This window comes from Sander vitreus, chromosome 20 (assembly GCF_031162955.1).
Source record: "Sander vitreus isolate 19-12246 chromosome 20, sanVit1, whole genome shotgun sequence".
NCBI lineage: Eukaryota > Metazoa > Chordata > Actinopteri > Perciformes > Percidae > Sander > Sander vitreus.
The window spans coordinates 3261563-3276245 of record NC_135874.1 but is presented as its reverse complement, the minus strand read 5'-3'; the positions used below and the strand labels follow the sequence as shown (position 1 = coordinate 3276245).

General features: G+C 39.3%; 1 protein-coding gene across 23 annotated transcripts in view; it reads left to right on the top strand.

Annotated features, from left to right (window-relative positions):
• Positions 1-359: 359 nt before the first annotated feature.
• The window catches only part of mark3a (MAP/microtubule affinity-regulating kinase 3a), a 54832-nt gene continuing 40508 nt past the window's right edge, over positions 360-14683 (top strand). For 21 of the 23 annotated variants that reach the window (XR_013503668.1, XR_013503667.1, XM_078277928.1 and 18 more), the window contains exons 1-3: positions 360-994; positions 8148-8330; positions 11799-11852. Coding sequence is in view for 21 of the 23 variants with exons in the window: in XM_078277928.1 (XP_078134054.1) it covers positions 944-994; positions 8148-8330; positions 11799-11852 (288 nt within the window). In the remaining 2 variants the exon portion in view is untranslated. Of the gene's footprint in view, positions 995-5111; positions 5222-8147; positions 8331-11798; positions 11853-14683 lie in introns of those variants that run through there. The other 2 variants (XM_078277917.1, XM_078277919.1) reach the window with 2 other exon arrangements.

Genomic DNA, 14683 nt, shown 5'->3' with positions numbered 1-14683 from the left:
GGTGGAGCTAATTTTAATTACTTTATACTTTGTTACTGTATTTATAATAATAATAATACTTAGTTGTATCCCACCACTGCTGATAATGAAAATATTTTGTTTTTTTATTCTGTATTCAACATTGTAAACAGACAGACATCAATATAACTTACTCAGGACTACAGAAAAATTCTATAAAATGTCCGTTCACGTTTTTTGTTTGTCATAAGGGTTAACGTATCGATGTACAAATTGAATTTAACCAGAAAAATGTTAAGATTTGGGAACAAAAAAATAACAGGTTGTTTGACTACTCATGATAACGTTCTGACGTCGGAGCCGGGGAGGGATCCGTGAAAGCAGCCTAATCCAGCCCAGCCGCTGAGTAGCCATTTTGGTCCCACCTAAAACGGACAGACCAGCTTCACTTTGGGCCGTCGGAGATGGAAGAAACCGAGTCGACGGCGAGTATTTCAGCCACCAAGACCTTCTAAATCCCTCTAAGAAACATCGGCTGGTGACACTCGACGCCATGGCTTCTTTTTAAACTGTTGTTTTTGTGAAAAAAGAAAAAGCCTGGGGTAGGTTTTTTTTTTTTGGAAGTGGCGACCGACAGCGCCTTAACGTTAGTTTAGTTAGCTTCACTGACTCAAACACAAACGGACAGACGGACACTGATTTGAGTTGAACGCAGGCCGTGAGCGTGTATGTACGCGCCATGCAAATAAGTGAACATAAGATTATTGCAGGCATTTTTTTATTTCAGTCCCTAACAGTTCAGGTGCTCTGCTCTAACACGTCCGGTTTGGTTTGAAAATTGTCACGATCCATGCTGAGACTGTTTCCCCCCGGAGAGCAGCGCTGCAAAGCAATAATCTCTTTTTCTCGGCTGTCAGACTGAAGGAGGTGTCGGTGGATTTTTGGACTTCAGACGTTACTGGCGAAAGAAAGGACGAATAAAAACATGTCAACAAAAACTCCTTTGCCTACGGTCAACGAGAAGGTGACGGAAAGTGTGAGTATAAAGGGTTGTTTATTGGGTTAGCTGTACTGTAATTAATCGCTGTGAAATCTATCTAAATGTTCTAGAAGGAGGTGGATGTTTTACTGAAATTGAGGCTGATTATGTTGCATTATTGGACTGGATGAATTGTTTCACACTTAGTTAGCTAGCAAATCGTAAACAAGCATATCCTCCAAGTAAAAAAGGCCCTTTAATTTTACCCAACGTCCATGTTGGTATTTATTTACATGTAAATTATGTTTTTGTGCTAAGTTGTAATGTAACTGAAGGTAATTTGGATGTAGTCGGGATATTTAGGCCCAACCACGAACAAAACTACGGTACTTTGCCTGCTGGGTTCTGGCAGGCAACAGTAGTTTTCTGTTCAGGCTCGCTATTGGTTCTCCCCGCTGTCACTCAAAGGTTTCAACCGCTCAGCTTCCAAATATGGACCACTTTAGTCCCGCCTCCTTGTGACCAACAGAATCTCCTGTCGAAAGAGCGTTGTCAAGGCAGCGACAATGTAGCTTCCGGTCAGGATTGTAAAACTTAAACTAATCTCCCACTTGTGATAATCGTGGCAATAATGCATTGTTGTAGTCATAAAACTATTTCTCTATTTTCAGCTTTTTAAACCTACAGAAATTAAAAAAAGTATAAAATAGAAATCTATTAAAGGGATAACTTGGATTTTTAAAAGTGGGTTTGTAAGAGGTACTGACCCATAGTCAGTGTAGAGCTGGGCAATATATCGATGTCATATCGATATCGTGATATGAGACTAGATATAGTCTTAGATTTTGGATATCGTAATATGGCTTAAGTGTTGTCTTTTCCTGGTTTTAAAGGCTGCATTACAGTAGAGTGATGTCATTTTCTGAACTTACCGGACTGTTGTAACTGTTCTATCATTAGCTTTTACCCACTTAGTCATTATATCCACATTACTGATGGTTATTTATCACAAATCTCATTGTGTAAATATTTTGTGAAAGCACCAGTAGTCAACACTACAATATCGTTGCGGTATCGCAATCTCGATGCGTCAAATAAAATGTTCTATTAAAGCCATATAGGATATTTAATTCATAGCTTTTCAAGCTTCAAAAACAAAACATTCTGCAGTGCTCTAATGCTAAATCAATTGGATACATGAAACTACAGCACTGAGCACATGGCACTTAGGAAGGTATAGCCATCTATGCTCTCTTTAAAGCCACGAGACTCCTTTGATAAAAACTGTATTTCCCCTCGCAGAACAGGGTTAGTCCGAATTCACCAAAGTCCCACAATAACACAAACAAACTGATGTAGAGTAGAGTAGGGCTGGGCGATATGCAGAAAATCAGATATCACAATATTCCTGACCAAATACATCGATATTGCGCCGATATTGTTGGGTTGACAGCATTCACAAACTATTTTTCAAGATGAGATTTTAGATAAATAATCATCAATAATGTGGTAAACGGTTCCAAGTGAAATTATAGAGAAAAAATAAATCGCAATGAGAAAATTGAGTGTGTGTGCGCTTGTTGTGATCAATTTAGACAAGGTAATTGTATATCTCAATATCTCGATATATGATTCCATTGAAAGACGATAAATTATCATATTGAATTATTGCCCAGCCCTACGGTAGAGCAGCAAATCCTGTGTTCTGCAAGATAAAATGACTATTATGCAATACTGTTATTATGACTTTCTGACTAACGTCATAAAAAAACAGATACATTAGCATCATGAAACATTTAAGGAAAAATGGAGCAGGGGGCCTCTTACGCACAACATGTGCCAGATATTTAAACTGTCTGATATCTGACTATGGAGAAGTAGTAGTTAGTTTTTCAAAATTGAGGGCGAGGTCTTCTGTCCAAAACCTTGATGATATTCAAATAATGACATTAAACATAGAGAATCCTCACATTTGAGAAGTTGGAACTGGAGGAAAGGGAGGAAACCTAGTAATGATCTACCATCACGTTTCCACATCCAAAGTGACGTCTTCAAGTTTCCCGCGCCCGTAGCTGCCGCTAGCTCCTTGCCGGACACCGATTGGTGCGGTAAGCTGGTAGTTGAGACACAAACGCATTCGGTTGGAGCCTGACAAGATAGGTTTTTGTGTGCTATGAAATCCCGCGATTCTTTTCCCGTGTGATCTTGTGATAATCGGAGAATCCAGCTGCCGTGCAGGGTAACTAATTTAGTGCTGCAACAATTGATTGTGTTGCTTATTTTTTTTGCTGTTGATACATTTAACTAACTGTTTAAGCTATAAGGCGTCAGAACATAGTGGTAAATGCTCATTTCACGTTTCCAGAGTCCAAGGCGATGTTTTTTTGTCCCGACCGGATTTTTCAAATTTTGCCCCAAAATGAAATTTACAACTAAAAAAACTGAGACAAGCAGCAAATCTTTACCACTGAGATGCTGAAACCAGAAGATGTTGACATTTTATCTTGATAAATGCCCTACACGACTAAGTAGTCATCAAAATTGTTGGCCATTAGTTTGCTGTCGATTGACTAATTCTTTCAGCGCTACAAAACATTAACTCTTTTGGTCGTAAATAAGGAAATGTGAGCCTCTGTACATACATAATTATTATCTTAATCTACCTGTAAGATGCAAATTTACTTCACTTTACTTCACACAATTACAAACGTAATCTACAATAGCTGCTTTGTACATTCTCTGTAATGCTGTAATCCATACTTAGTCTTTTTTGTTGTTGCTTTTTTCTGTTTGGCATGAATTCAGTGGGTTATATAAATTCATACTCCACGTATCTCCATTTTGTTGTATCCTTTCCATACATTCCTTTGATTTCTCCCAACATCCGACCTGTGTAACCGCAGCCACATAACGTCTACATGTGATCATCAGTATCACATGACTCATCACGGTAGCAGCAGAGAGTCAGCCGGAGATATGACTTATCCTGCACAAACGAGCACTGAGGGCGATAAGATGTGGGGAAATGTTATTGATCCCTGTAGGGAAAGTAGACCATTTCAATGGCTGCAAATGTGAAGACTCAGTAGCGAGAGAGACTCGCTCGCAAACCAGCAGAAGCAATAATTGAAACTGGGGTTGCAAAGGGTCGGGACATTTCTGGACATTTTTCAAGGGAAGTTATGCTTGGGGAATTTGGAATGTTTGCATCATTTCAATATAAAAATCTGACATTTTTCACTAGTGAACCTTTTTTTTTGGTGGTGGGGGGGAGGGGGTGATGATGCACATAAAAGCAATACTAGGTCTTATGGCATGTTGTAGTATGCCCATTGAATTGTAACAGCACACTCTTCCACCATGTACAGGTCATTTGAAAGCATCCGTGCACTCTGAGCCCAAGGACTAAACATAGTACCTAATAGCACATAGTAGCCTAAACAAAATACACAGTTTATAACTTGTCAACAGCTGTTACCATGTGGGATGTTGCTTGGTTGAGCATGCTAATTGAGGAGTTTTAATTCAAGTATTTCCATTCTGTCCTCATTCTAAAACGTTTCTTTTTATAAATAAGTTTTTGCAACCCTAATTGAAACTGAAGAAATAACAATTCATTCATCAGTTGATCATAAGAACATTTACTGTCAATTAGTTTGATAACTGAGTCATCTTTTAAGTTTTTTTTTTTCCGAAGCAAAAATGGCAAAAACATTTGATGGATCGGGTTCTCTTAATTTCAGAATGTGCCTCTTCTGGTCCTCTTAATTTACAATTAGTAAAGTTAATATTTTTGAGTGTTGGACAAGACATTTGCTGACGTCACCTTGTGCTCTAGGTTATTTTGATGGCCATTCTTTGGTGTTTTCTGATGTTTTATATTGACTAATCGAGATAATTATCAACAGTTAAATTGATAATGAAAATAATCTTTAGGTGCAACTATAATTAAAATGGAAAATGAAGAATTAAAGGCGCTGGAAATGTGAGCATTACACTCTACCGGAGCAAAATAGTCGGTTTAAAAAGAGACTCCCGACACTGAAAGCAGCTGACCAAATGCTTTTAATCTGAAAGGACACTGTCCTGGTTTCCGGTTTCGGGGTGTCTACCAGTAGCAGGCTGACTGGGATCAGTGCTGCCGTCTCGCTCTCTTGTCTCTCTGTGGTTATCTGCTCTCGGAGTTGGGAAAGTCTGGTGTGGTGGGAATCTCTATGGGCTTCATCAGTGCTCTCCTGTTGAAACATGACGGGCGCCCAGGCAGCCAGGAGACACCGCAGCCTTGTGAGTAACTACTGACAAGCAAAGGATCACATTTTCTTTCTTTTTTTTTTCATACAGGAAGTTGTTAACTGGGAAAATGGAAATGCGTGTTTGTTTTTTTGAAAAACTTTAGATTTTGCTGTGTCTTTTACGATTAGCAGATGAAATGTTTGAATTTGGGGGGAAAAACTGCCTCCTACAGGTGTGTTTTTGTGGCGTGTCTGTGGTATTTTAAACTAAAATATTCTTTTAGTGACTTAAAGTGTGTGTGCTGCTTAGGAGAGAGTTTAAAGTGACCTTGTTGTTTACATTTTATATCTACTTTGTTAGCTGTAAAATAATTCGCAGAGATTTTTAAAAGTTTATTGTGATCATGTCCTACCTAGTGGGAACTTTATATTCTGTGGTATCTCTAAATGAAGAGTTATTTTAGCTGTAATATCTGCAAACTATCTTATAGAATTAGTTATCTAACTATATATTTAATTGGATTGATGCCCTGTGAGGTGAAACCATAAAGTAGAGAGAATGTTTCTTGCTTCTCATGTTGGACCTTTGTCCCTATGTGTTTTATATGAGAGTCTGGGTTTGCATGAAAGTCTAAACTCTTGTTATTCGTTCCCCCACCTTTATCATTGTCCTTTTCATTGTCTCCGGGGTGAATGGGGTCAGTTAGGACGGGGATGGGCAGAGGGCACCGGTACTGTCAATGAGGCATCGCTCAGACAGTCGATACTGAGGCAGCACCGAGTATCTATCAGACACAGAGGGGTGTGAGAGAGTGCTTTTCAACACAGCACCCCAAAAAAAAATCAATCCCTCCATTGGTGGTGCTGCTGGCAGAGCTATGCACCACCAAATCCCAGTACCCGCACCGAGCAGTTCATCTTTGATTACAGATGCAAACCAGAGTGTTGTAGAAGTTTCTGTTATCCATTTTACCTCTCAATATATTCCTTTTACGTCTTTTTACAGCCTCAAACTTAAACTGTCTAAATATTGTTTCAACTGTCAACTACTAACTGATATTGAGACAAGATGCATTAAGATCTGGGCGGTTTAACCACTCTGCTGAACAATTGACTTGTGTTAAATCAGAACAGTAGTGTGTTACAGTATTTGAACCAGACTTCTGTTTAGGATTGTACCTTTTTTAACTTTTCATTAACCTTTTTGAAACATGTGTTGCTTTATGCTCTGCTGCACATCCTGTTTTCAGACATTCTGCACCACAGGATATGACGTTGACTGTAGCTGCTAACCAGATCATGTTAATGTTCATTTTGAAGTTTATTAGTGTATCACCTTTCAAACATAGTGGTGCTTTACATTAGGCAAAAATGCAGTGGAACAACCTTTTAAAAACACAATGATTCTATAACAAAATCTAATGCATGTGGACAAACTGAGAGCTTTTGTTACGGTAGCTTACCTACAGGACAAGAAATGAGGAAGACATGAGGCAAAAATATCTGAACTAAGCAAGAAACTGTCTGAGATAACGATTACCTGGTCACATTTATTTCAGTTAAGTTGTCAGTTACTTGTGCGTGAACGTGACCAGTTATTTAGTCTACAACTGGTCCAGAACTCTGCTGCAAGGCTGTGGACCAGGTCCAGCAGGGTATCGCACATCACTCCAATTTTATACTCATTACATTGGCTTCCGATCAAGTTCAGGATCCAATTTAAAAGTTCTTGTTCTGACTTATAAAGCTTTGCATGGTCAGGCACCTGTTTATATCTCGGACCTGCTCGTACACTACTAACAGGTCCCTCAGGTCTTCTAACCAGGGACTACTGGTGGTCCCACGCACTCGTTTACAAACTAAAGGTGACCGTTCCTTTGAAGCGGTGGCTCCAAACCTGTGGACCGCCCTTCCTATTGTCTTACGTTCTGCAGTCTCTGTTGAAGCTTTTAAAAAGCAGCTGAAGACACACTTGTTTAAATTTGCTTTTGACTCATGTTTGTAACTTTGGGTTTTAGGTTTTAATCTTTTAAATGATTTTCATTGGTCTTTCAGTCATTTTCCTGTGGTTTTTGCTGTATTTTTTACAAATGTTTATCATGTGAAGCACTTTGTGACTTTGTCTGTAAAAGGTGCTATATCAAATAAACTTAGTATATTAATATGTGGGAGCCAGTGACGGGACAAGTCTTCTCAGTGCATTCTGGGTAGGGAAATCTAAGCAAATCAAAAAGCACCCACAAGAAGCAGTTCCTAAACTGATAATCAGTTTGTCTTCATTATGATTTAAGTTCATAGAAATGTTAGCAGTGCAACTCGAGTGTTCATTTGGCCGTTCGCATCTTAAATGATCCATTTTTAGAACTGAAACAATTAGTTGATTGACAGAAGATTAATCTGCGACAATTTTGATGATAGATTCATTGTTTGAAGTTTTTTATTTTTTATTTTTTAAAATAGGCTTTTATAGGCTTCCAGTCCTATAAATGTGAGGATTTAGTGCTTTTTGTGATCGTATATGACGCTAAACTGAATATCTTTGCGTTTTGAACTGTTGTTTTGGCAAAACAAGCATTTTAAAGACGTCACTGAGTACTCTGGGAACTATTTTCTGACATTTCATTGATGAAGTGAGTCAACATTAATCAACTAATTGTCAAGTATTAGCCAGATGACATAATTATCACCTTTTTAAAACCTCACAAATAACATACAGTAACTGAAAAGAAGAAAAGGAGCAGTGTAATATCTTCCTCTAGTTTTGAAGCTCTGATATTCGCTTGATGAAATGGTGAAACTGCCTAGAAAGCACCGAGTTTATTAGCCATCTGGTGGAAGGAAAGCTTTCCTTGTCTGGATGCAGAACTATAAATATCAAGTTTATTTTCTGCAGAGTCTAAGTGGATACGTCACACTGGTTCAACATGAGTCACAGCGTGTACCATTCAATAACAATAGCACTTTTCTTCCCCCCACAGCACACGTCTCACAGTAATGGACGTCAGGAGATCAGCACACGCTCGGCCCGGACCGGCGTCCGATCCCGCAGCTCCGAGGAGCCGCAGCAGCCCCACGTCGGCAATTACCGGCTGCTCAAAACCATCGGCAAGGGCAACTTCGCCAAAGTCAAACTGGCCCGACACATCCTCACCGGCAGAGAGGTGAGACGGACACAATCGCAGATTTGATACACAGTAAAGTCACGTTTTAGCTGATCAACTTTGACACTCTTATTCTGAGAAACTTCACTTAGGACACCTTTTTGATAAATTGCTGAATTTCAACAGCAACCTTAGAAATATTGGTAAATAAGAATATTCTTGTGGTTTTGGAGTCTTAGAAAGAAAGTAGGTCGATTAAAATGCACACCGAGTAGACATGAGATCTGTGTAATCTTTCCCTACGACTCCTTGTAGGATGAAAAGATAGAAATGTTATTTTAAATAGAAATGCAACAAATTAAGTTAGGCAAATGTTTTTTTTCTGTAACCAGCCTGTACATTTCTGTAACCAATGCAAATAAACAAGTAGAGAAATAAAGTAAAAACGTATGCAAGATAAGATTAATACTATAAAACAGTACAAGAAATCAGTCCGATTTTTAACTGAATCTTGGTCGCTAGATGTGACCGAGTATGGTCAATAGAAAAAAATAAAAAAAATAAACTACCAAAATCAGTGCTAGTAAACTGGAGTTGCTTCGGTGAAGCGACCGATGGAAAAAGAGGTAGGTGACAGTACAAACTTGGAATTTAATCCGTTTCTTCACAATGTCTGAGTTGAAAACGCATCTTGTCTCGTAAGGGCCCTGTTCATGTTGCACAGAAATTTTAATTGCATTTTTTGTTTGTTAGGAGGCACAAAGGCACTCGTTAGAATATGCCCCCACAACTGGCATTTTAGCTAACTGGGAGCTTTGGCCATTAGCTGCAGCAACTCCAGTTTGCTAGCACCGATTTTTGGTCATTTTTTCCCCCTATCGATAGTACTCGGTGACATCTAGCGATCAAGATTCAGGTAAATATCGGTCGGATTTCTCCTTTTTAAAGTACACGCAGCCTCTCCTGTGTCTACTATATGTGCTTTGTGAGCCGGAGCGTCGGCACTAACGGTTGGATTTACACATATTTTACGTCGGTATTGCCATTTAATTTGACCTGGTTTATTAAGGTTTACCGAGTTTTGAGATTCTGTGTGCCCTAAGTAAATAAGTTGAACCACCATTAGTTAAACCTCTACACACTACATTAGAAGTATGAAAACGGTTCATTGAGGGTAAAAACGATTGAATTGTTTTATCAGTTTGCAGTAGGGATGGGCATTCGATTAAATTCTCTTAGTCGATCGTCGGGAGAATTAACGATCGACTATCAATAAATCCTTAATATTTTTATATTAAAAAAAATGATTTATAAATTAAAAATTCAATGAAAATACAAAAATACAGCGTGTTTTTCCTCGATGAGAGCTTAATTACAAGAAGAACAACTTGTGGCAGTTAAACTGGAGGTTAGGCTAAACTTGTGTGTGTTTTATTTATTTGGGCTGTCATTCGATTACAATTTTTTTATCTAATTAATAACCTACTCTGTGATTAATTAATCGAAATTAATCGCATACATAGTTAACGGTGCCTGAACCGATTTACTTTTTAAGAAAGTAAAAAAAGAAAAAAAAAGGGGTACTAAACAACAGTTGGTGACATTAAAGAACGGCTTGTTTATTGCTAAGGCCATATGGTCAAAATGAAATGATTTAATACTAATGTATAACAATAACTTATTTCACTAGTAAATTGCTGTTGAACGACAAAAACAACCAGATAGGAAAAGGACATTTACAATAACTTCAAATGCACCACGAGGCTGTAGTTTACCAGTTTCATTGAACGCACCGTCTGTGTTGTTTCTCCGACGGCAGCTGCAGATTGTTACATCCCGGTGTTGAATCCTCTACAGTAAAACAGTCAAACTTTACACCGTTTAGCGTTAGCTGTCAGCATTGTAACCGTGTTTAATCCAGCTACTAGCTAGCGGTAGGCTAACGTTAGCTGCTGTAGAGTATAGTGTTAACTAGCGTCACATGCAGCGGTGTTTGTGTTGCCTGTATGGTCTGTTTCAGAGCATCAGAGAGAAGTGCAGACTATATATCTATATACTATATCTAGTGCCACATATCAGTGGCACCAGATTTCAGTAGCCAGGTTTGGCAGGAAGAAGATTTTTACAAGTAAATGTTCCAATTAATGATCCAGGCAGCACATTCTCGTCTCCCTCCTTCATTTTACAGTCAAATGGTGGCTAGAACGGCTCCGGGTCAAACGTCAATAAAAAGAATCATGTTAAATAATAACTTAACCAAAAACATAATACTTAGATCTGACAGGTTTTGTCAAAATGTAACTCAAGACTATCTAAGGCACGGACAAAGCCTAATAAAAAATAACCAGTAATAACTCGCATACAACTTCTGCACCAGTCTACTAACTTATACACGGCGTCGCGGTGTTTGCAGTGAACTAAGTCGTTTTTTTAAATCAAAATGGTCCCACGCCACACTTCGCCGTGGCCCCTTCATGATTACTTTTGAAATCAACAGAAACTTGCAGGTAACTGAGTAGCCTATGACGCCCCCGGGTGGTAAAATGTTTAATTGCTGCCACACAGTGAAATTCATTTCATTGCTTCAAGACTCGCACTACTCAACGCAACCAGCATTAGTTTACTCGATAACAAATGAACGTGATCGACAAAATTCTTAATGATCAATTATCGATCGTCGATTAATCATGCCCATCCCTAGTTTGCGGCTCTTTTCAGACGAGAAGTCTGAAGTTTCACTGCAGGTTTTACACTCCCTCTGAGCGCTACTGACGATTTTGGTGGGGAATAACACTGCTGGGCCGATATCCAGTTTTTATTTCAAGCCAAATCTCTGTACTACTTTTGTACCGATTTTGAAGTGAGAAAACTGTCAAAATCTGGCATTTAATTCTCAGTGAGATCTGTAGTACTGTGTATTCTTCTTTGATCAGACAGTTCCAGATGCAATTCATGATGAAGCCCAAACATCTGCTTGTTTGGATGGCATTAAACATTTCAAAACTTAGACTGTTTTCGTAAGTAAAGTAAAAGATTTTATAGAAACTTGGTATAGGCGCTAGTATCAGGTACCTTTCAGCTCCATATACTGACAGAGTCATGGCTCCAAACCTTGTTGGCAGTAATGGATGCTTTCAGGGTTGAGTCGCTGCTGCTGAGCATTCAGATTTTTCCATAATTGATGAACAGAAAGGGCAAGCTTCTCCTTAACGTTGTACGACATTTTAACGAAACGTTGGTGCCCTTTTCCCCTCAATCCCTTTCTGATTCTGTTGTTAATTATTTGGCAGTACAATTATTCCCCCCCCCCCCCTCAAGGAGGAAGTTGAAAGGGTCATATTGCTCTCTCAGATTGGCTGTAACGTCTTTTTTAAATGATAAAGATAAATTCAGTTTCCCTCTCTGTGTGGTTGTCTCTTTGCTATTTGATTGATTTTTCATATTCCACTTCCCCTTTTTCACACTTATGCTGTTATGTCTTATTTAACTCACTTGCGATTTTGTGTTTCTGTCTCTCTCTCTCCCCAGGTGGCAATTAAGATAATAGACAAGACGCAGCTGAACCCAAACAGCCTTCAGAAGGTAATTTACCCCCCTTCTCTCTCACGCTGTCACGTTGTACTCTCACTCTGTGGCAGAATTAATTTATAAATTCATGAAGCACAACAGATTGAGTATTAATTGTGTAAATGGGAAGCAGGGCATGCTGGGACTGAGCATGTGTTCTCCATATAGAGTTAAGAGCGTTTTATTATTTAAGTGCGAGGCTTTTGCAGTGGAGGAGATGATTCAGCTCTACATTGACTGTCCTTCTTAGGTTTGAATTGAAATCTTTGGACTGTGACGCTCCTTTTTAAAACCTAACCTGAGGCCGTAAAAGAAGTTTATCACCGTCGGTGGTGGAAAAAGTACTTTTAACTCCCCTCGGGCAGGATCCTCTGTTTTCATTTTGGTTTGTTCGGGAAGATTCTGGGCGTCAACCTCTAGAAAAACCTAGCGACCACGTGCCAGATCGTAAGCACGCATCCAAGAGGAAGCTACGGAAAAGGCAGACAGCGCGGAAAAATCGCAAATATAGGAAGGCGAAACGCCGAGCTCGTTCCAAAACGAGAGTGAATCTGGAGTTGGCTTTTACCCGCTTGGTAACACCGCAACCCTCGTTGAACTGGGTTTAAGTAAAAGTAGTAATACCACAGTGTAGAAATACTCTGTTACAAGTAAAGGTCCTGTACTCTAAATCTTAAGTAAAAGTACAAAACTATTGGCATCAAAATATACTTAAAGTATCTAAAGTAAAAGAACTCGCTACGCTTTTTCAGAATAATACATATTACATTATTGGATTATAACTGTGTTGCAGCTGGTAAAGATGGGGCTAATTTTAATTATGTTATATACTGCTGGCTTAATCTATAATGCCTCATAATTGATCAGTTGATGTATATGTTTTAGGGCTGCACGATATGAGGAAAATATCTAATTGCGATTACTTTGACTGATATTGCGATATGATTGACGATATTGGAGAGACTGATCAATTTTGTATCATTATTCTCATTTTCATTGAAAGATATTAAAATGAAAATGATTATAGTATGATTTTTGCGAGGACTTAGTCTATAGGATAGGATTTGTAGGCCGGGACGTCTCTGCAGCACCACAACACTTCATTCAGAATGGTTTGACACACATTTTGCCTTTAACAAATATTGCGCCCCACCTGCGATTTGGATATTGCACTAGTCCATATTGCGATTTTGATACATTTGTAATTAATTGCGCAGCCCCAATATGTTGTATTAATAATCTGATTTTCTAAAGTAACTGAAGTTGTTAAATAAATGTAGTAACGTAAAAAAGTACAACATATCCCTCTAAGATGTACTGGTAGCATAAAATGTACCTCAAAATTGTAATTAAGTAAAGTACTTTGCCAATTCAGGATTTATTTAATTTAAATATTAAGTATTTATTCCACTTTTATAATGTTTCCAAGATTTAGATTTGTCTCATTTGAACACCTTTTGCTGGAAACTGTTTACCATATTAACCTTTCAAAAGAAACTGAATGGGATTGTTATTTTTTTTTTTACGCAGTGAAAAGCAGTTAGACCTGACAGTTGAAGTCAGTGAGCTGAGAACGAGCTGCCCATAACTCTGTTCCTCTTTTTCTTTTTTTTTTTGTCTACACTCATGGAGATGTGCGTGTGGTTGTTTTGAGCCGTGCCGCTGTCGATTTTGGCTTGGTCTCTCGGCCTGGAAGTGGTTTCGGGGAAGTCAGAGCGATATCGACTCTGCAGCTCCGGAGGCTTTCGTGCCCATCAGACAGAGATAAGGGGGCAGAGCGTGGCGGCAGCGGCTGCTGCTGCGGGCACTGTGTTAGGTGTTGATGTTCAGCCGCTCACCCGTCGGCCCAGGCTCTCCTCTCCCTCGTCCCTCTCGGCGATCGGCTAGTGGTTTTCCATCAGTTTTTCCAAAGCTCCATTGATTCTGGCCTTTGTATCCTCAGAGGCCCGGGCCCTTTGGCGTTGGCTGTGACACGGCGCTGACAGAAAAACACTGAGTCATGACGCCGCTGTTCACGGAAACACAAAGCGCCAGGCTTTTGTCTGCCGTCCTTGTTGTTTTTAGGTAACTGCTTTGTCACAGTCTAGGAAAAAAAACAACTTTTAGGAATTTGTTGGGTTATCTTTCAGCTGCTCGCCAGGGACTGAGATTTCTTTTCATGTTTATTTTAAGGAACTGGAACACACTTGACAAGAGATTTTTTTAGTATAGTTTTTCATGATTGGCACTTTAAATATTTCCATTCCTGTCACATGTTTCCATTTATAGGCTCACTTTCTGTGTTCCTTCTTTTTCTTTTTTTGGTTGATGAGTTTAATATTCAGAGTTAAAGGAAATCCTGACATGGATTAGATTAGCTCAAGCGTTCAGGCAGAGTTTAGAGGGATATGATCCGGTGTTTATTTTGCTCTGCTCTCTTCTTTCCTCTGAGCCAGTGCTTGCATCAGAGCCTTCGCTGCTGCGTCCTGACCTCTTATGTAACTGGAAGAATTGGCGAGAGGCTGATAGCGGGGGATATCGTCTCTGAAGCCTAAATGTTTATTTTCAGCCTCTGTTCTTAATAGTTTAGAGGAGCTGAGTCGACGTTCACATCTGTCACTGGCTCCTGGCAAACTGCTCTCAGCTCCCATTCTGTTTTTTCTTCTTCCCCCTCCTCTCTCTTCCTAATTCAACCTGTCCCGGTCAAAAGTTAGGGAGGGAGTGTGACACTTGGAGGTCTTGATTAAATGTAAACAACCTGCTCCCGGGGCTGAGGTTTTGTGGTTTCAGAGCAGTTATTTAAAGCCTTTAGATTTTATTTATCGCACCATTTCTCAACTTGGAGGCAATATACAGATTTTGTACAG